At 43.2% G+C, this 21760-nt stretch overlaps 1 protein-coding gene and 1 non-coding gene across 2 annotated transcripts in view; both read left to right on the top strand.

Annotated features, from left to right (window-relative positions):
* eif4g2b (eukaryotic translation initiation factor 4, gamma 2b) overlaps positions 1-19642 on the top strand; it is a 43381-nt gene extending 23739 nt beyond the window's left edge. Inside the window, exons 2-21 of the mRNA XM_041938707.1 lie at positions 7173-7281; positions 8691-8756; positions 9401-9526; positions 11383-11485; positions 11639-11770; positions 12103-12169; positions 12260-12411; positions 12557-12667; positions 13078-13260; positions 13577-13718; positions 13956-14119; positions 14237-14350; positions 14778-14906; positions 15076-15180; positions 15716-15931; positions 16498-16756; positions 16857-17061; positions 17218-17426; positions 17795-17916; positions 18005-19642. Coding sequence (XP_041794641.1) covers positions 7173-7281; positions 8691-8756; positions 9401-9526; positions 11383-11485; positions 11639-11770; positions 12103-12169; positions 12260-12411; positions 12557-12667; positions 13078-13260; positions 13577-13718; positions 13956-14119; positions 14237-14350; positions 14778-14906; positions 15076-15180; positions 15716-15931; positions 16498-16756; positions 16857-17061; positions 17218-17426; positions 17795-17916; positions 18005-18070 — 2780 coding nt within the window. The 3' untranslated portion in view covers positions 18071-19642. The remainder of the gene's footprint in view (positions 1-7172; positions 7282-8690; positions 8757-9400; positions 9527-11382; positions 11486-11638; positions 11771-12102; positions 12170-12259; positions 12412-12556; positions 12668-13077; positions 13261-13576; positions 13719-13955; positions 14120-14236; positions 14351-14777; positions 14907-15075; positions 15181-15715; positions 15932-16497; positions 16757-16856; positions 17062-17217; positions 17427-17794; positions 17917-18004) is intronic.
* Positions 14518-14684, top strand: LOC121608586. Its single transcript, XR_006006924.1, has one exon. It is a non-coding gene; the product is annotated as a small nucleolar RNA SNORD97 (small nucleolar RNA).
* Positions 19643-21760: the final 2118 nt, after the last annotated feature.

Genomic DNA, 21760 nt, shown 5'->3' with positions numbered 1-21760 from the left:
TGTGTAATTAAACGGAGATTGATGTACAGCTACAACACAAACATTGCGTCCATTGTTGCCTTTCGCCTTTTATTTGCCTACACATCTTTTTTTCGCCTACCTGTGTGCTCATTACAGCTAAATGTTTGTGTTTACCTGTGTTTGTTCAGCTGTGTTGTGTTTGTAAGTCTATTTCTGTCTTCCTGAAAATTGTTCTTGAAGCTGTGTCTAACATTCGGAGCAAAGAAAAAGTGTGAACACATCCCTGGCTGATAAAACAGATTCTGAGAAGCAGGCTACAACGCCAGCGTCTGCTTCAGTATGTTAAAATGATTTAGTGTGATTTCTTTTGTGCTTGTCCTGGTGCTCGCTGGCTGTCAGTAGAAGACTTGGCCATGTTGGGCATCTCTCAGGTGTGAATTTTGTACAAAGGCAGAGCTCGTGGAGCTGAAAAAACAGCTTGCGGCACGCTGAGAGAACCCTCCCCTGGATAAATAGAGACTCTGAAATGTGTGAGAAAGGTCACACACATCTCAGGGGAGAGCAAAGGAGTGTTTCATTCATATTTTCTGTGTTCTCTGAAGGTCAGGGATGAATGCACATAGGGGCGGGTTAAAGGTGAGCCTGGTATAAACAGCTGATGTGGAAATGTGCACAGTGTGACCTTGTCAGTCTCAAAATGGTTATGCTACTTTGGCAAAGATGATTAAACTGCTGTGATCCAGCTTCAGTCGTTGGCATCTTACTGTTCATTTTTCCGTAGCACATACAATAGATATAAATTTAGGTAGGTTCACCAACTAGAATAGGGTTCAAACAAACAGTATATGTCCACTTTTTTTGCTTAAATGCAGTAAAAACATCTTTTATGTGTATTTAAAATTCATTTATTTCATCAAAACAGACACAAAATTGGCTTACAACCATTACACTGTAACAACAATTAGAACAAGGGGTTCTTTCACTTTGACCGGTCCAACGAGAAACCAGTGCTTACAAAGGTTCCTAGGTGTGTGTTGAATATGCACAAACCGGCAATAGAGGAATGCACGCGCGATTCGGCTGCAATGTGGATTAAAGCAGTAAGATGCAAATTCACGACAATCTGCGTTAAGGGGTTAAGAGGACATTTTTGTGTACAGCTACAAGAAATGATAAAGGAATTACAACACACATCACAACTTTTCTGTGCGCAGAGAGTATTACTATGCGGGAGGCTTGTATTTCACTCCTCTGTCTTTCACTCCTCTCTGTCAGATCTTCCTTATTCCTGTTCGCTGGAGCTGGTTTCCAACAAAAACTGGCCAAAAAAAAAAAAAAATCATGTGGCTGTCACTGAGCGATAAATGCGTCTTTGGAAAAGGTCAGGCTGGTTGTTTTTTTAAGCACCAGCCACCCTCGCAGGTCTTTGACAGTACCTGGTTCTTTCAAAGGCTCCTTTTAAATAACACAAATACACAAATAAAAGTTGCGTTTGACGCGCTCAGTATGTGACAGCTTTACTCAGTGTTCACACTGAAGAGATAACCCCATTCATCGGCTTTTATCGTACATGCATATTTCACTTTCTTGTAAATCGTCAGCTCATTCGGTGGCCTTTATTTATGGCAGCAGGAACCTTTCTGTAATGACAGCAAATGTTTCTTTAAGTAGAACAAGGTATGAAATAATGATTGCTGCCATGCTCACGCATACTGCTTAAATACTGCAATGGAAAGATTATCACCAGAAACATGTGCATCATATTTCTGTTATATTTATCTATGCTGTCAGTATGTGGAGCACCTCTGTGGCCTCAAAACGATGCTTAACTTAGCGTCTGTTTCGCCTTCCATTGATACTAAAGCTCTATTTATATTTTCCATGTCCATGATTTGAATTATATCTCTTATCTGGCCTGGAATACCTCAGGATCCTCCACAAGGTGCAGAGAAAGCATTGCTGGGGAGAGGGATGTCACCCATGGATGGATGGATGATGGATGGATGGATGCCCGAGATATCTGCAAAAGGCCGAATGCATGACCACACTGACATGCCATCTGCTCATGCAGACACACATTGTTATGCGAACAGAACCACGTGCACGTCCGCTGTCCTGCTGCACCGCTGCACTGCTCACCTTGGTTGATCATATCTGTCTATTGACAACTGAAACAGAAAAATACGTAAAAGAAAAGAGCTAAATAAGTTCAGCTAGATCAAAATAAAGCATGGGTGGTGATGCAGAGCTGAGACTCAGCAGAGATGCGTGGTTTGCTGCACGAAAGAGATTCAACAGTTTTTCTATTGACGGGTGTTTCGGTGTGGACTGTGATTTTTATGAAGATGGCCTGAAAGTGTGGACGTAGTCTCACTTGACTAGAGCCCAACCTTCGTTTCATATCCGCTGCAAGTTATCATAACACAGCAAACTCTGCACAAATATCAGTACTGGACATGGAAGCGAGGTCCTGAGTTAATTAAATCTGGAATCACTTTGTACTGTGAAAACACAAAAGGAGGGGTGGGCGCTGGTGTGAGGGTTGGCTGGTGGTTTAAATGAGGGCCAGTGGACTGTTATTTAATAAAGACAGCTAATTGGGTCAGAGATCTTTATCCTCATAAAGCAATCAGAAGGGTAACTGCAGGCCCGCAAGATGAAAGTTTTCCTGGAAGAAGTGTGGAGAACAATGACGAGAGAGAGATAGAAAGAGGGTGGAGAGAACAACAAGATAGCATTGTCAAGGGTATGGCACACAGGTGTTTCATTTTGTCTGCAGGGTTTGAAGTCAGTGGTTATGATAGGGGAAGGTAATAGGATTGAGGAGAGAGCCGGACTGAGAGTGCATCCTAATGGAGGTCGGGGCGACAGAGCAGCACAAGTCCACCAACCCTTTTGATGTCTTTCATCTCATCTGGAGGGCCTGTTCTGCCCTCTAGTGGAAAGTCTCATGAACTACATCTAATCACAATTCTCATTTTTGTCTCACACAACATCCCAGTCCTCAACTAGATTACTGGATGCTGAACAGCTGCATCTTTCCCTGCAGGTTTCCTCGGCCTCTATATTTTTTTCTGTACTTGCCTCTATATATGCTGCTGCTGGGAAGCTTTCTGTAGACGGTGAGTCAAATCCTTGCTGACATTAAAAAAAGCAAGGTACTACTAACTGTAGTTTCAACAGGGCTTTCAACCAAATCCCACAATCTTATTATTAGTACCATTAGTATTAGTCTAAGATAATAACTAATAACTGTGTTTGTATTTTATAGATGCTACAGTACGCTATTCTGCCAGTTTTGTTTTATTTGACTTTTTTTCTTCATCCTTTGTATCTTGTCACTGCCTGTGGTAAATATTGTTAGCTTTTGCTCTGTTTGGCCCACTTGTCACCTTTCTTAGTTGTGTTTTGTCGTTTCCTACATCTCACTGGTGTGTGTGCTTTTCTCTCCATCCTTCTAGACACCCACCGGGAACACGAACGCAGGATTTCTTTCGACCTAACGTTACTCCAGCCCTTTTCGAACATCTCCTTTCACCTTGAACAGAGGTGGGGGTGGACTAATCGCTGAAATGTGCTGTACTGTTGGTTGCCTGCATACACTCTTGGTGGGCAATAGAGTCTGCTATAGATTGGTGATATTTTGCTTACATTACAGCACAGCACCATCATCTGCTTTCAGTGAGTAGCGGTGAATGTAGCTGATGTGGCTTTTGGCTTCCATGAAACCCAGCAATTACACTACAAAACGACACTGCAGTCATAGAGACATGTGACCAGGAGCTGAAAAGAAACTTCAAAGATCTTTCGTTTAGTTCAATTTTATGGATTAAATATCAAGTATTAGCCATTTTATTTCCTGCTCCTTCTCCTTTTGTGGGAACGGATGTTTTCTTGGCAACAGTGCAGCAGGAAAGGTGAAGAGGTGGAGGGTTGATTAGCTGGAAGTACCAGTGAGAGTTTTAGGGTGTCTAGGGTGATGGAGGTCCCCAATTATTTTCCTGGCTGCATGAGAAGAGGAGGTCATGACCCATGTCCTTCTCAGATGTGCTGCAGTTTGCCCTTGGCCTGGAGCGATTCGGCTCCAAACCTGCCAGTTGTGGATGAAGTAAAATGAAGTCAGTTGTAACTGTTCGAAAACTGGACGGTGATAGGAAGTGGACTGTAGATATTCTCCAGCAGCTACATCAGCACAGACACGGCAGGGTGCAGAGGGTCATGTGTTCAAGCCTCCTGGTGACTGCTGCATCGATCAGAAGTCATAAGCCCGCTATCATGAGGAAGATGAGTGTTTGTACTTCCATTTAAAAGACTGTGTACACAATAAATAAATGTGTCTCAAGGGTCACTTGCAGAATCTGTCAACCTGAACCCTGAAACTGATCGTACTTAATTCACATTATTTATGCCAAGTATTGATTCCTCAGAATTAAACAGCCAGCAGTAGCTCAGTTAATGGCGACTTGGCTTGGCTGGTTCAAGTCCAGTAAGGGCTAGTCAGTACGGATTCTGGACTGGTAGCTGGAAAGGTGCCAGTTCATCTCCTGGGCTCTGCCAACATGCCCAGGCACTAAACCACTGGTTGGTCCCTTTTGTTCATGTTTGAGTTTCAGGCTAAAAGAGCTTCCCTCAGATGGACTACTAAAGTATGCCCTCTTCCTCTTCTATGGGTTAATATTGTGCTTAATTTTTTTAGCACCTTTTATGGCATTAAATCCTTTAGAATATGTGGCAAATATATGTGTTTTTATTATTTAGTCAATATTTTCTCATTCAAAAAGTGAAAATATATATTTAGACTATTTCAAGACATATTCACTTGTTTCAAGAGCTTTTATTGTCATTTTTGTGATAGAAGTTATGTTGTTTCACAATAGTGACATTTATTTCCAGAAGATTCCTGAAATTTGGCCTGTTGAACAAGTATAATTAACTGATGCCAATGACAAAACCCCCATTATTATTATTATTATTATTATTATTATTACTATTGTTGTTATTATTATTATTATTATTATTATTATTATTATTATTATTATTATTATTATGGATCTATAGTGGTCATCTTACCGATTTGAACAACAATATAAACTTGCCACAAATGCTACAAAGACCCACTCCAATCACCTTTCTGAACTGATCTCTGCCCAAAAAGTAACCCAGACATCCAATAAATGACTGAAGCTTGACAGATGTGATAAAATGGCCAAAGTGTGTTCTCCACACAGATGTGAAGTGAAATGTCTCTGTGTTATATAACCAAATATAATAAATTTATTAAATTATATAAGACAATGCAGGACTGCAACATTTATTGAAACTTCTGGTCCTTCACAGCTAAAAAATCTGCTGAGTAGGATATACAGCATCCCATAAAATCATAGAATAATGAGACAGTCAGAAAATGTGTGAACAAGTTTCAAAAACGAATTAAACTTAAATTATTTAAAGGTGTATAATGCACATTTATGTAAACTATGTGCAACTCTTACAGTACATTTTTCCGTAAAACAACTTAAGCTTGTGAGAAAGGATGTGTTTCTATGCATTCTCAATTCTTTATTGTTGTTATTGTTCACTCATTTTATAATATTTTGTCTTTTTTTACATTGTAACTGATTGTGAACTTGCTGTAGTCATAATTTAATAACTTTATGGACATTATTTTGAGCAGATAAACAATACATTTTTCCTGCACTGCAGATGTTAAATTGTGTGTCAATCAACTAAAGGAGGCGGTCTCTTCTGTGTCACTATGCCTCTCATTGGATGATATGTGCTACTGGAAACGCCTTAATAACATATCTTTCCTGTGATTGGACAAAATTGACATGGCAACAAAATACGTGACCAATGCAAATTGATGACTTTTCTGTCCCCGTCAAGCTTTTGAGCTCGCTACCAGCTAGCTAACACGAACAAGCCTAGCGTGAAGTAGGGGATTGATGTGTGTGTTTGTGCGGTCATCTTTCTGCTTTTAGCTCTCCTGATATCCATCGCATAACCCGCTTTTCTTTTACAACTGTTCTTATTTCTTATTTGGTAGTCACACAACAATCTAAAACTGAAGTTGCTTTGGTAAAGGTAAGGCAGATTTTTCTCCCTTGCAGAATCGCACCGGCTCATCCAAAATGGCTTCTGATGGCTAGCAAGCTAAAATACTAACATCTAACATCGTCTTGCTTAAGCTAACTATAGCATATTAGCTTCTGAGCCGGCAGATAGCCTAGCTTACCGATCGCTCAGCTGATTTACATTCAAGTAGAAAATGGCGTCGTCGCCTAGCTACTCCCTTTGCTACTGTTTACAAAAAATAAACATAACAATGCCTTGTTTAAATATCATAGAAAATGATGTGTCTTTCATTACATGGGATTCGGACCAGGATCACAAAAAAATCTGGCCTCAAATCCTTATGTTAAGTCTTAGACATGATGGGATGGCGACTCAAGCACAGCCGACTGGAAACATTAGCAGCTAACCACGCTGCCCTGCCCCATTTCACCGCATAATGGTTAGCGTTTAGGACGTTAACGTTAGTTAGCGTCCTAAACGCTAGAAATGCGGGCTAGTCCTGTTAACGATCTGAATGGCATATCAACACAAAACATCTCGGATTAGACAGTAGCCCTTATAGTATTCCAATGTCACTGCAAACGTTTCTCTTGGCATAATGCTCCAAATTCGATTGAACAAATCGTGGATTGTACAAAACAACCGCAGGCGAACGTGGTAAACATCTCCCTGATGTCGTGACGGAGCTAACGTATGGATTTAGCAACCTAGCTAGCTAATTAGTTAGCGTTAGCCGGTTAGCTGACGCACCTTTGCTTTGTTGTAGCAGAGCAAAAACCAGCACCGATTTGTACGTTATGTCGTGATGTCATTGCATCAAGCACGCTCGTCAATACTCAGCAAATACAGTTTTAACATTAGTGTGTAACCTGTCGTGTTTATTACTCACTTCAGTAAGGGGGTTTCTGTAATGGTCTGATTTTTCGTCAGTGGCTAGGCCTATAACAATGACATGACTGCTTAACTGTTTTATCTAGCTAAGTTGTGCTAACTGACGTCCTTCGATAGTGTGGGATAACTAACAGTGCTCTGTCTGGTTAAGACCTTTATAGCTGATGATGTAGTCTATGAATGTGTATTGTTTTTCCCCCAACCCCCATGCAGTTACTAATTGCACTCCCTTTTCTCTTCCTCAGCACCGTTTTCCCCACCCCTTCCTATTATTCTTATTCTTTTGAGTATTCTTCATTGTCAAGCCGCCAAAGTGGAGAGTGTGATTGCAGAAGGGGGTGCTTCTCGTTTCAGGTAATAAACCAAATGCTGAACAGGAAATGCCAACAGAGAAATCCTTTTATTTTTTTCCACGGTTAGCCCTCTGCTAGCATTTTGGGCAGGGACTTCCGGCCTTGAGAACAAAGCAGGATGTGGGAAGGCTCAAAATGGCTGTCAGACACTTTTCTTTGTGAAACCTTTTATAAAGGGGGGTTGGGTAGACATAATGAGCCTTAAGAGGATTTCTGTGCTGTTGGTTGTATATTGGTGTTGAAGCACACAGCCAGTTCCCAGTATACAGAGTCACTGTTAACAGGTTGTCTCACATCCTGGATTAAGTTTGAAAATGTCTAAATCGAGGCTTCAAATGCTCTGAGATATGCTGTATGTTGGATGTAAAGGTTAGTGTGGCGGTTTTCACGTTATTTAGCAGTTGGCGAAATGGTTGAGTTGATCATCAGCTTTTCTCAAAATTCCTTGAATTCAACTTCACAAGGCTTGCTGATGTCCCGACTATACAAATAATCAGTCCCAGCTGTAAGATAATATACTGCATTCACTTTCAGTTCCATGAGCTTTTATGAAAATCTGATTATTAGTAGACCATGACATCTGTGATGAACAGCAGCAGCAGTGCAGTTAGTGTGAAGAATAATCCGTTCTGCTTTTCCACTGCACCTGAAACTTGCCATTTAAATCATTGTGTTTTCTCTGATGGTGATTTTCATTCTTTATCACTCTAATAATTATCTTTTGATCAGTCAAGTATGCTTAACTTTTCTGGGAAAAGTTAACCCAACATAAAACTGAATTTATGTTAAATAATGGATGTTTTTGGGGAACAATTACCTGATATATATATACCACAGAACTATTAGACACATTGTGAATTGTGAAACCGTGTATCTGTGCAAGGCTACATGTAGACTGTCCTTGGTTTTGTTCTACTTGGTTCACTGAGTGTTGCAATAATGCACATGTCACTTCAGATGTACTGCACTTGGCATTGCTCTTTATAAATATGTGCATCGTCATTCTTATAATGGCACTGCTGGCTCTCCAACAACTGATGATAACAGTCGCATGAAAGGAATCCTGTACTGTTTGTTTATGAAGCTGTCAGACAGGGCAGGCCATTATTTCTTCTACGTTTCGACTTTAAAATTACTTTGTTAAATCAGTGAAATATTGGTTTTCTGATGACAGACTAAAGCCTTAAGTCGTCATCATGAATACAGTAAAGTTCAAGGATGCACTTAGTTAGTAGTTCAGTTAATAAAAACAGTTTATATCCTTATGGCTAATTGTATGGACAGATCAGTTTTCTAATTGTTGAGGTCTCTTGTCTTCAGTTTCCTACAAGGTAAAAATACAGGCTCATTCCATCTTGCACAGTATTAGATGTACCTAATGTGTTCCCCTCCTCTCGTTTGCCTCTGCAGTGCTTCTTCGGGGGGAGGAGGTGGTAGGGGTGCACCTCAGCACTATCCCAAGACTGTCGGCAACAGGTTTGTCAGTTGAATTTTTTTTACAGCACACTCTATGTATACTGATTGAATTATGAGCACCATGGCATTGGTAACTGTTGCTAGTAGTTTCCCCTCCCTGCTGAACATGTGGATAAGACAACTTGGTTGATCAGAGGTCCTGAATTCACGAGAACTTTGATTTACATACAGGGTCCACAATAAGCACTCGCCAAATATGTCTAAAAATATATGTTGAAGTATTTGATAACTGGGATAAGCCACCTTGTGCAAGTTGCTGAAATAGGTTTGTGAAAGTTGTGCTAACCACAGACAGAGTCTGTAAGTATGTGGTGGTACACTGCCGGAGTAGAGCAGCCTAGAAGGAAAAACGAAGACCGCGGTGGTACAACGTCAAGAAAATTTAACATGAAGTGTCGCTTTGCAGAGAAAGGGATGAAGAATTTGTAATGGCATCGTACTTTTCATATCAGTCATTTTTCAGTTTGCCATCATTTGAGGTAGCAATAGGTAGCGCGACATTTGTAGTATGAGTGTGTCACTTGTAAAATATCACAGTTTGTGCTTGAATAATAACCATATTGCAAGGGCATTTGTGTATTTTTCTGTCCAGCCCTGATGTTTTTAGATTCTGTGGTAATCAGTCTCTCTCTGTGCTCCTATAGCGAGTTCCTGGGGAAAACCCCAGGGCAAAGCGTTCAGAGATGGGTTCCTTCACGAAGCACTAGACGAGATGTCAACTCCAGCAACGAAAAAGAGCGACACGATGCAATCTTCAGGAAAGTGAGGGGGTAAGGTTCAAGCCTGTTCGCATATTTGAAGAGTTGATTATCCACCCCCTGGTACAAAAAGCACCCTGTTTTCCTAATTCTTAGTGGACTTGTATCCAGACCTGGCCCAGATATAGTGTGCAAGAATCTTGATCTCTTGTGGCTCAAAGATAGTTTGTACTCAAACCATCGCAGTTGGCTGCAGAGTCCCATTCTTCCTAAATTTACAAAACCCATCGATCATCAGTCGGTGTGGTTTGGCTTGCAAATGTTTATTCAGTATTGCCACTTTCCGAAGAAAAGTGCCAAGTAGTCTTGAAGTTTGGAACAGTGTGTTGGACAAAGGTTGCAGGACTTTAGGTCACGTCGATTAAATAAAATACATTATATTTGTCAGAAAATCAAATTTCATCCTCCACTAAATGCTCTTGAGATCAGATAATATTTCTGAATTTCCCCTCTGGCGATCATTAAAGCCTTATCTCATCAGGTGTTTAGGAAGTTAATCAGTTGTATCCTGCTTGACTTTCTAAAGGGACAGAGTTGAATCGTGTAGTTCTGCAGTCACTAAAATGGCATGTGCTTTGCTAAAGGCACTTGAGCCCTGCTCCCCTCTGTGTCAGGTGATGTTTACAAGTACAAAAGATGAAGAGACGAGATTCCCTCGGGAATGTAGACATAGCTGGAGGCCCCCTCAGGAGGCAGATGGTAGAGTCTGCATTCTTTGAGTTCACAGAGATGAAGTAAGCCACGGCATGTGTACTTTATGTGCAACAATTAATGCAGATTGTGCCATTTACCATTTTGTATGCAAACATACAGAAATAAAAGAAGTTAAAATCCCAGAGAACTTAAAAAATAAACCACTACCATCTATGCTGAGCTGCAGCTTCAGGATCTCCCTCCTCATCACGGTGGGCATGACTTCTCTTGTTGCTGACACGCCTTTCTAAATTCACGACCAGAAAATGAGGGTGTTTAACAATAAGTCACACACCGACAGAATTCAGTACTCTCATTAAAAACAAATCCAGTAAAGAATGTGAGAGCTGATGTGGATAATGGGATTTAGCAAACAAAGCCTGTGGATTTACAAATCGTTAGTAATTGCCTCTGTTGCACTGCGTCACAGCACATCAAATGATGCTGCAGCATCGTCCAAGTGTGAACGAGTCCTTGGGAAGAATTATAAAATGGTTAATTGGTCACTTTTAAAGGATTACAACTGAGTTGTAATGCAGTAGAAAACAATATTTGACTGAGTTTGACTGAATGTTAACTTAAAACAAACAGTGAACTTCACGTGCCTCGAATACCCCGGTGAGATTTAACCTAGGGTTATCATGGGTCAGATGCTGCTCAGCTTTTTTAAGTGAGAATGTAGGTTTCTGCGACAAGCAGAAGTTTTCTATATGAACAGTACTAAAAATGACCCCAACCTGATTTGGTCCCTTACAGTTGCTTCGTCAGAGAAAGGTGATCGCGGTGAGAATATGGTTATTGTATTAACTTCAAGTAGAAAATGGAACAGGTGTCCACAGTTGCTCCTCTTTGCCTGCAGATTAATGTAGAAGAACCACTTTCGAAGTATCAGCAGTTCTGTTTTGCAGATATAATAGTTTGGTTTGGCAGTGGTTTGTCTTGTGTGAATTCTGATGTCTTCTGATGAAGAACTATTAGTGACAGCAGCCTGCTGTTATCAGGTCAAATGCAGAGTAAAGGATTTGGGATTTGTTTTATGGAAGAGATATAACCAGGTGCATATCTTCAAAGTCACTGAGCGTCTTCACAACACGACGTGCAACTAAGCATATCAGAAAATCTTCTCCATGCCAACGTGCTGACTCGCCCTTCCCCTCTTCTTTTTAATTTTCTAGCATACTCAACAAACTCACGCCTGAGAAGTTTGACAAGCTATGCCTTGAGCTCCTGAACGTGGGCGTAGATTCAAAACTCGTCCTTAAAGGAATCATCTTGCTGGTGAGTGTGCTCTTTAGCCGTAGCGCTAAATGGAAATGTATTCATCCATTCTTGGCAGGCTGCTCTGAGTGACTCATACGCCGCACGTTTTAATGACCGGAGTGTTCCCTCTCTGCCTTTTCCCTCCCCTCCTCGGCCCTCGCCGCGACTCAGATTGTAGACAAAGCCCTAGAAGAGCCGAAGTATAGCTCGCTCTATGCTCAGCTATGTCTGCGCTTGGCAGAGGACGCACCAAACTTTGATGGCCCTTCATCTGAGATCCAAACATCCCAAAAGCAGAGCACAGTAAGTGTGGCTGTTCACGTTGTGCCGGACAGTTAAATACGTTGTCGAGCCTTGAGTGTAATTGTTTCCTCTCCTTAATGTCACTTCTGTTCTGCTGAGCAGGCCATAATGAAGCAATCTGTACGAGCCTTCCCCGACAAATGCTGCTAGTTTTTCTTAATGATTGTTTTGTCGTCATTATTCACACCTCCACGCGACATTTTAAAATGAAACCCATTCCTCTTCTCATTTTTTCTAACATATTCTTATGCAGACGTGCTTTGATATTTCTTGTTGCGCTACCTCTAACGGATGGCTAATATATTTCTTGTGTGTTTTTTTGCTGATTGTAGACCTTCAGAAGACTGCTGATTTCCAAACTTCAAGATGAATTTGAAAACCGCACCAGAAATGTTGAAAGTAAGTTCATGTCTCAGTGCATCTGCGACGAGATGTATCATTTCACTGTAAGCCGTCCACTACTAACATCTGCTCCTCTTCTCACTTCAGTCTATGACAAACATGACAACCCTCTTACTTCTGAAGAGGAAGAGCAACGTGCCATTGCCAAGATCAAGATGCTTGGTAACATTAAATTCATCGGGGAACTTGGCAAACTCGACCTCATCCATGAATCTATCCTTCATAAGTGCATCAAAACAGTACGTGCACCCTCTTTGCTTTTTTTGCATGTTTGAAATTCACATCCTTTGAATTTTGAAAGAAGAGTTAGAATCAAAAGAAACTGCAGACCTTCATGAAACCAGAGTGCCTTATGCTTCCTCCTCTCCTTAATCTTTTCCGAAGCTTCTGGAAAAGAAGAAGAGAGTCCAGCTCAAGGATATGGGGGAGGATCTGGAGTGCCTCTGTCAGATAATGAGGACAGTGGGGCCGAGACTCGACCATGAGAAAGCAAAGGTAACAGCTCGAGCCGTTCATGCCCCCCCCCCCCCCCCCCAATGTGGAGAAGCTGTGTGTGTCAAACGTCGGCCAGTTACCTCTGCTGTTGCCTGCAGAAGTAAAAGATAAAAAGCTTCAGTGAAGAATTCATTATTTCTATAAGACTGTCAGGGTGGTGAACACAAACCAGACTTTTTACCTTTAAAGTTTTGCTGTTAAGGGTTTCCCCCCCCCCCCCTCCTCTGCTAGCCTCATGTCCCCGTGCCTTTGTGGTCCTGTCAAAGCTCATCATGTGACCCTACATGGCCTCACCTAAAGCCCCACTCGGCTCACAGCCAGTGCCCACGTGAAGCCTGCTGCTATACTGTACATACAAACTCTGCCTGTCCTCACACCCCCCCCCCCTCCCCTCTCCACCTGTTCTCCAGTCTTTAATGGATCAGTACTTTGGCCGTATGCGATCCTTAATGAACAACAAGGAGTTGCCTGCTAGGATCCGCTTCCTGCTGCAAGACACAGTGGAACTGCGAGAAAACAACTGGGTCCCCCGCAAGGCTTTCATCGACAACGGACCAAAGACGATTAACCAGATCCGTCAGGATGCAGTGAAGGTGAGCGCGGGGAAATTATGGCGCTCGTCATTTTGGAATAAGTCATAGTTAATGTCCAACATCAGATGTTGAGGTTGAGGCGTGCATGTGTTAAGCGGCTCCATTATATTATTATAAACCCCTCTCCCTTACAAAGAACCAGTTTCTGCACTTGAGCAGCGTTGTCCTCACGATAAAGTATGCTCAGGATTTAATGAAGTGATAACGACGTAGTTGAGCATGGAACTCTTCAAAACTCAAGTTAATTCCGGGTTGGGATGCATGCATGTTATTGGCTCATATAATGACACCCGCTGTGTTCTGTGTGATCCTGTAGGATTTGGGTGTTTTCATCCCAGCACCCATGTCTCAGGGGATGAGGATGGACTTCTTCCTGGAAAGCCCCTTCATGCCCAACAGAGTGAAACTGGACAGGGAGACTCTCGGGGGATTGGCTGACATGTTTGGACAGATGCCAGGTGTGGCCTTCATTCCTCGGTGTCATGACTTGGACTCACTTTTTATTCTTACTGGAATTCTGAAGCTCTGCAGGATGTTTAATTTGCCTTTTAAGATGTTGTGCATAAAATAATGAGCTAAAAGTGAGCTAGTCTGTTTTTTGATCATCATGCGGGGGTCATTTTGTTTAATACTTCTTGTTTCTTCTGCTTCAGTAAAATCTTTGCTAACAGCATCTCTGCATTTTGTTCACTCAGGCAGTGGGATTGGAACTGGCCCGGGGGTTATTCAGGATAGGTACTCGCCCACTATGGGACGCCATCGCACCAACCCGCTCTTCAATGGCCACAGTGGCCACATCGCCCCTCCACCGCAGTCACAGTTCGACATGGGGCCAAAGTCTTTCGTTAAGTCCAACCAGGTAATCGTTTAACAGCGGAAATGAGTTTGAGCCAGGCTAGCAGTGATTGATGCTTCTGTACAAAACCTGGGGCCAGTTAAAAAAAACAACCCTCTATGCCCATGTGACCTTCGACAGGTTCAGAACCAGCATTTCCTCAACCAGAACCAGAACCACATGGCCCAGCAGCAGGTCCAGTCCAAGGACATGCCTCCACGATTCAGCAAGAAAGGACAGCTCAATGCGGATGAGGTAACTGAAAGTATTTGTTGCTGGGTTGCAGAATATAGACGTCATAGCAGTTATTTTGGCATAGAGTGTACTGAAATAAACAAAATGAATGCAGACTCCAGATCTTGTGCAGTAAAGATACTGTATAAGGTATCATGCTGTCCAACCTGCCAGTGTTAAAGGTCTTCATGCCCAGTGATTATAAAAAGACGCGTTATTCTGAGGAACACAACCTGCTGCCGGTCTGTCCTCCACCTTCCTCTCTTTGCTCCGTCTTTCCTATCCTCCCTCCACTCCTTCTTTTCTTTAAACTGGTAGCTGGTCCATTGACTGCGATTATGAGATATGAGGGCATGATTTAAACCAATACAGACTTTGAGTTGTTTTTTTAAAGAACATGATTAACTTGTTGTTTGCTCTGTGTTCATGATGCTTCGTGGTCCCGCAGATCAGCCTCAGGCCTGCTCAGTCATTCCTCCTCAACAAGAACCAGGTACCCAAGCTCCAGCCCCAGATCCCCACCATGATGCCTCCCAGCGCCCAGCCCCCACGCACTCAAACCCCCCCTCTGGGACAGGTAAGAGACAGTCCCTCCTCACAGTTTGCCACTATCTTAGTCTAATTAACATCGACAGATAGAGGGAAGGGCACATTGTAGAATACAGACATGTGTTAAAGAAATGTGAGGTTTGAACTGTTGTTGTGGAAATATCTCTGTGTGATAATCACTTGACCTTTTGCCTCAGCCTCCACAGCTTGGCCTGAAGACCAACCCTCCACCCATCCAAGAGAAACCTCAGAAGACGAACAAGAAGCCACCTCCTGCCAGGGAGGAACTGCTTAAAATGACTGTAGGCAAAGCACAAACTGTTTCTTTCACTGTTTTCACTCTATAGTTTCTGCAATATTTAAATAATGAAAAACATGTTCTGCAGATTGGTTTGGACACAGTAAAACCAGTTAGCAGTGCATTAAGGAAGAAGAATCAGGAAAACAATAAAGTAACTAATTGCTACAACCTCCATTATCTGAGAATACAGTCAGACAAAAAGTGGACAAACTGTCCCAGACCCATCCGGATGATGGTACTGTGTGCCAAATGTTTCATAACATAATTAAAATGAGACCTCTAATTAGAGATTAGTCTTTCCTTCTTCCTTGATTGCCACAAAGTCAGTCAGATGGAGAATAATTGGCTGCTTATCTTGAAAAGTAGCACTTGTGTGTTGTGATTGTTCCACGACCAACACAAGTTGAGCATTCTGCTCCCCGAAGCTCCGTGTCTGAGTATCACAGCAGCTGAGAGCACAAATCAGTTTGCATGTTTCATATTTGTTGATCAGAGGGGCCACAGCTCATTTCTGCGTGCTTCAATCCCCACCTCAGGAAGCGATCATGACTGAGTACTTGAACAGTAAGAACCTGTCCGAGGCTGTGAGCGGCGTGCGAGAGATGAGGGCTCCCAAGCACTTCCTGCCGGAGATGCTGAGCAAGATCATCGTGTGTTCCCTGGACCGTCCCGATGAGGACAAGGAGCACGCGAGCACTCTGATCCACACACTCCGCACCGAGGGCCTCATCACTGGGGAGAACTTCATGCAGGTACACACATCTAGTCCGGGATTTTCTTAAAAGAGGAGGAAGCAAAATCAAATCACCACTCAGCTTTGACACTTTGCTGTAATTCATCCCAACACATTTGTCACCGTTGAGGTCAGTAGGTCAAGGTAACTTTATTGATACCCGTAGGTAGATTTGTTTTGCAGTCTGGAGAGGGCATCTCAAACATTATGCACAACATTTAAAAACACAGGACACATACGGGAGACAGATTAACAGCAGACATTGACAGGTACTCCCAGCAGCTCACTGATCATGGTTAAAAGACTAAAATAAATGAATAAAATAAATAAAAGTCATTAGATATCACTAAAAATGCCAATATAAGGACCTGTTAAGAGCATGCTAAGAAAACATAAGAGCATGATACGAGGGACAGTAAAACAATAATAAATAAGTAAATAAGCAAGTTAAGACCATGTTAAAATAGGACAGACCTCTTATTTAAAAGAGAAACAGCAGCAGGAACAAAGCCGTTCCTGTAGCGAGTGGGGGGGGGGCTGAGCATTACTCACACTCTGGCTTTGCCTCCCACTCGTGCCACGCAGGCTTTCCTTAACGTCCTGGACCAGTGCCCTAAGATCGAGCTGGACGTGCCCCTGGTGAAGTCCTACCTGGCCCAGTTCGCAGCTCGGGCCATCATCGCAGAGCTGGTGAGCGTGGCGGAGCTGGCTCACCCCCTGGAGAACGGCACCCACTTCCCCCTCTTCCTGCTCTGCCTGCAACAGACGGCCAAACTGAAGGACCGAGAGTGGCTCACCGACCTCTTCCAGCAGAGCAAGGTCAACATGCAGAAGATGCTCCCAGGTACTTCAATCCTTCCAACACAGCATCCCGACCCGTGAAACGTTTACGAACTCCCCCAAACACCTCCCGCTGTGAATAACCGGCCTGTTGTTCTTGGCAGAAATCGATCAGAATAAGGACCGCATGCTGGAGATCCTGGAGGGGAAGGGCCTGAGCTTCCTGTTCCCGCTGCTGAAGCTGGAGAAGGAGCTGCTGAAGCAGATAAAGGCAGACCCCTCTCCACAGTCCATCTACAAGTGGATTAAAGACAACATCTCTCCCAAGCTTCACACTGACAAAGGCTTTGTCAACATCCTCATGACCAGGTAAATGTACAGAATCATGTGCCTATTCCTGATTTAAAATGTCCAAAGCATAAAAAGTTGCAAGTTCTCATGCAAACAAAAATCATCATTTTGGAGAAGCTGCAACCAGCAAAGGTGTAAAAATGTAATTGACCGCTGCCTTCTGATCTCTTCCAGTTTCCTGCAGTACATCTCCCAGGAGCTGTGCATGGCGGAGAGTGAAGAGCAGCTGGCCGCCCCCTCCAAAGAGCAGCTGGAGCAGGAGAAACAGCTGCTGCTGGCCTTCAAGCCCGTCATGCAGAAGTTCCTGCATGACCATACCGAGCTGCAGGTCAGCGCCCTGTATGCCCTGCAGGTGCACTGCAACGCCAGCACCTTCCCCAAAGGTACAGCACCCCCAAGTCTGGGATAAATGATTATTAGCTTGATTGCAAATACATCAGAAATGCCAAAGGTTTGTCCGTACAACAGCAAAATGTTTATCTCATGTATATTTGCGTAAAGTAATAAATACCAACTGCGTCACCAGTAGAAAGATTCTAAAGCTGTCATATCTGCATTGACCTCGATTCCAGTGTCAGTTGTGCGACAGTTACAAGTACAGCAGCTCTGCCGAAAACAATGATTTTGTTCTTTGCAAAGCAACAAATGATGGCTTCGAGGCTTTTGTCATGCGTTGCTAGTAGAACAAAGTGGCTTGTTTTTTTCCATCTGAAACGCTCAGTCATGCTTTTTTTTTTTTTTCCCCACTAAGGCATGCTGCTGCGCTACTTTGTCAACTTCTACGACATGGAGATCATTGAAGAAGAAGCCTTCCTTGCATGGAAAGAAGACATTACCCAAGAATTCCCTGGAAAAGGAAAAGCTTTATTCCAGGTACAGTAGCGACATCGCAGTGTTCAAACACATCAGATCATACGGGCAAAGTGAACCGACCATCTTCACACTGTTTTCCCTCCGTCAGGTCAACCAGTGGCTCACCTGGCTGGAGACGGCGGAGGAGGAGGAGTCAGAGGATGAAGCAGATTGAGAAACCAAGCAGAAGCATCATGTTGTAGAAGATCGACCTCATCTTATTATTACAGTCGCCTTTCCTTTATTAAACTCCTGCTTAATTTAACCACTACCACGTGGCACTCGGCTGCTTCTGTCTTGCTATTATAAACCGAAAGCGTGTTCGTGTAGGGCCTCGTGTGTTAACACCGTGTGAGTACCATGACGATAGGCTGAGAAGCATCATTTGACCTGTTGCCTAATGATGATGATTTCGATTCTGTCCTGATCAGCTACATGAATTCTGAAGTCTGGAGGGACTCGACCACGTCTTTCTTTTCTCTTTCTTTGCTCCGACTGTTAAGTTTATAACTCACCGTAATGCATGTTTTTCATTTTCACTCAGTTTTTACTGATTTGAACGTTTCTCGCTAGGAAACGGCTTTATTTAAGAAAGCGTAGGACTCCCCCTAAATAAGTCAAATAAGTGCTCCTATTCGCTAATGCTAGTTAAAGGCATACGACCATTGACGTAAAAGGCTTGTCAGCGACCTGCTTTGTGATCTTCTGCAAGGGCCCAGCCTGGATTCCCTTCCATCGCACTCCCTGTGCGGTCCTTAGAAAACAGTAGAGGGGGGTTTAAAATCACCAGACGAGCTGCAGTGATCCTATAAAATGAAAATCAGACGATATGTGACATTGAGCCTTTGTTTCAGAAAGCACGATGAATGGGACGGGCCCACTGAAGGGAGAGCAAAGCATAAGCTGGCAGGACATTTCAAAAATTAATCAAGGTGCGTGTTAAGTCGACCTTAAATCCCTTTTTTTTATTGTTTCTCCCTCATCAGGAGCCCTGCCCCTTTTGTTATCTGTCCCTCTTTATCTTTTATTACATGAGTGGTTGCAATACTCATCCTCCTCCAGATGTTACAATATTTTAAAAACCGTTGTAATCATTGGTGTGCCGCCGTAACATTTCAAAGTTGCCTGTGTTTCTACCTCTTAGTTAGATGGGCTTTCGTTTGTTTTTGTTGTGCTGAGAAAATGAAACCTACTAAGAAGAACCTCGAGCCCAAGCACATGCTGAAGTATTTGATTTAGTCCTGGCCTACTTGCACAATAAATTAATTGAAGCAGACTTTTCCGACGAAGCTTCACGTGGTTTACAAGTATTAAGAATTAAGAACGGAGGAAACGCTTGTTTTTATCAATTTGACAGCTCGGCGTCCTCTTTGGAAAAACGTAACTGTTAAAGATGGTCTTTCAGAGTTTCGTCTCGCCCAGAACTTGGAGTGACAGTGTGACTGTGGCCTGTTTATTTTGAACGCTCGACATGGAAAAAGCAAGAAGCAAGTGAATTTTAAATGTTTTTTTTTTGTTTTTTTTTTTGTTAAATTGGCAAAATAAAAGCGAAGCCTTTAGGTAGGTTGTAATCGAGCCCTCTCACTAAAATAAGTAACAGCTAATTAAATGATAAGAAACATTGTTTTACCCAAAAACTGCTCACAAGCCATGTTCATGTATAAGGAAATAGATATGGATCATATTGTAAGGTATTCAAAATTCTTGTGCATCACTATTGCTTTAATGTCAATAAAGTCCAGTACATGAGCACCAAAGCTGTTTTTCTGTTATTGACGCTGCTGTTCTTCACATATTCCAACTCTGCATCAAAACACTTCACACTTTGTCATGTGAGACGACCACAGCCGACTTCTGATGCCTTGCTGAAGAGCACGTGAAAGGTGGTGATATTTCTCTTTTTGATTCATTAAAAACTTACAATAACTTGAAAAAGTTCTGAAAACAGTTGCTGAAATCACTGTTTGGCTTAGAAAGTTCCCTTCCTCTGGGGGAATTTTTAATAATTGACCCTCTCCTCTTGACTATATTTTACAACTAAGACATGATTCTGGATGATAAACTTAACCACAATAACATTCAAAAACTTGCTAAAAACCGTGCTAACCACGAGTCCTGGAATGTCCCCAAACAAACCCTGGAAGTCATTTAAAAGTACTTGAATTTGACACTCAAGTGGCTTCTGCACAGTAACTCCTGGATGAGGAATAATAAATGTTTTGGAGGATCAAATAGGGACTAATAAGCTAAAAATTCATAAAGATATAAAAATGAAGAAGCAGAGGGTGAGGTTTTGATTCCAGGTCAGTATGAAACCATAGCCAGACCTCCTCCTGTGGGCCTGTGGAGGCAGGAGGGGTGGACCAGTTCCTGGAGGTCTGGGTGTCTTTTTCTCCAACAACCATCACGCTGCCCCTCAGTAACTCATAAAGAATTAAAAATCTCTGCCTGCCGTCATGACTGAGCAAAGCAGGAGTTCACCGCTGACTATTCCTGGTCCGTAGGGATCCAGAAGTACTCCACCACCTTCCTGCCTCTGCGCTGAGGGGCAGAGTCAGGCCGCTCTCCTCCGAAGGCGGGCAGCTCATCGAAGTGACTCGGGCCCAGATCCCTCCCCGCGTGTGGGGCAGAGACCCTGAACATGGTCCTGAGAAAAGATTCGTTTAAGAAACAGCAAAACAATTTCAATGATGTTACAAGTATTTTTTGGAAACCTCATATCTCCAATTCTGAAAGGTTTCATGCTCTGAAATAATGTGAAGGCTTAAATCCTCCTCCATGGTTTGAGATCTTAAACTCATAAACCCCTTTGGATGTTTTTCTTGGGATTTTCTTGGGTTCACCTGACATGATTGGTGATTTTTGCTTGTTTTTAGAGCCCCCTGGTGGCCACAAAGTTACCTGGATGAGCTCCTCTCAGGCTCCTCGGGACTGGACTCGGGAGTGGAGATGTACACGGGGTCTCCCTCCTGAGCAGAATCACATGACAGGAGAGCCGTCATTCATCGATCGATCGATCGATCGATCAAGCCCAGCCTAAAGCCGTAGGTGTGGGACAGCCCCAGGAAGTCAGCTCACCGTGAAGTTTCTCGGGGTGCCGTCTTGATTCTTGAGAATTTTAACCCTCTGGTCGCTTTCTGTCATGCACAGGAAATAGCTCTTGATGTTGGCTTGACACTGCGGGACAAACAACAGTATTTCAGACATGGAAAATAAGTTTAAAACATCCACAGAGTGCGTTGTTTCCATGAAAGCGTGTCTTTCTGTCTTTCAGAGTGGGAGTGTTTGGAAGAAGACGAGGATGTGGAATGGGATATTTTATTTGAGGGTGAAGCCCTACAGGCCTGTTTCTCAGATCGCTCCAGCAGAGCTGAACAGTCGAGCGTCTGTCTCGCCTTCGAGAAAACGTGTGTGTGATGCTTGCTAACTGCTCAGCGAGCTGTGGTGAACGGCGTCGGGTGTCGGCGATGACGCCTCCTCACTGCTTTGCTCTGCCTCAGGGCCTTCAGGTCCTCCTGAGCTCTGAAGCTGGCAGCTAACTCCTGGTGCTTCTCCCTCCAGCTGAGGCACTCGGCCGTCCTCTCCTGCCTCTCCCTCTCGGCCAGGCGCCTCTCGGCCTCGGCCTCCTGCTCAGCCCGCCTGGCCTTTCCGCTCTCCTCCACTGACGCCATCGCTCTGCGCCTCCAGTTCGTCTCACTGCAAACACAAGGCTGAAATCACATCACACATCTACTTTATTTTTATTCTCATTTGTTCTCAGCCTAGCGGCTTCTAATGCGCAAACAACTTCTTCGTCTCCGCTACGTTTGCTCGCCCGAAACCAAAATGAAAATCAGTCATTTAACTTTCATGCGGTAACAAGAAC

The sequence above is a fragment of the Chelmon rostratus genome, chromosome 6 (assembly GCF_017976325.1).
Source record: "Chelmon rostratus isolate fCheRos1 chromosome 6, fCheRos1.pri, whole genome shotgun sequence".
In the NCBI taxonomy this organism is placed as follows: Eukaryota; Metazoa; Chordata; class Actinopteri; order Chaetodontiformes; family Chaetodontidae; genus Chelmon; species Chelmon rostratus.
Note: the sequence above shows the minus strand (reverse complement) of the source record. Positions and strands in the feature narration are given on the sequence as shown.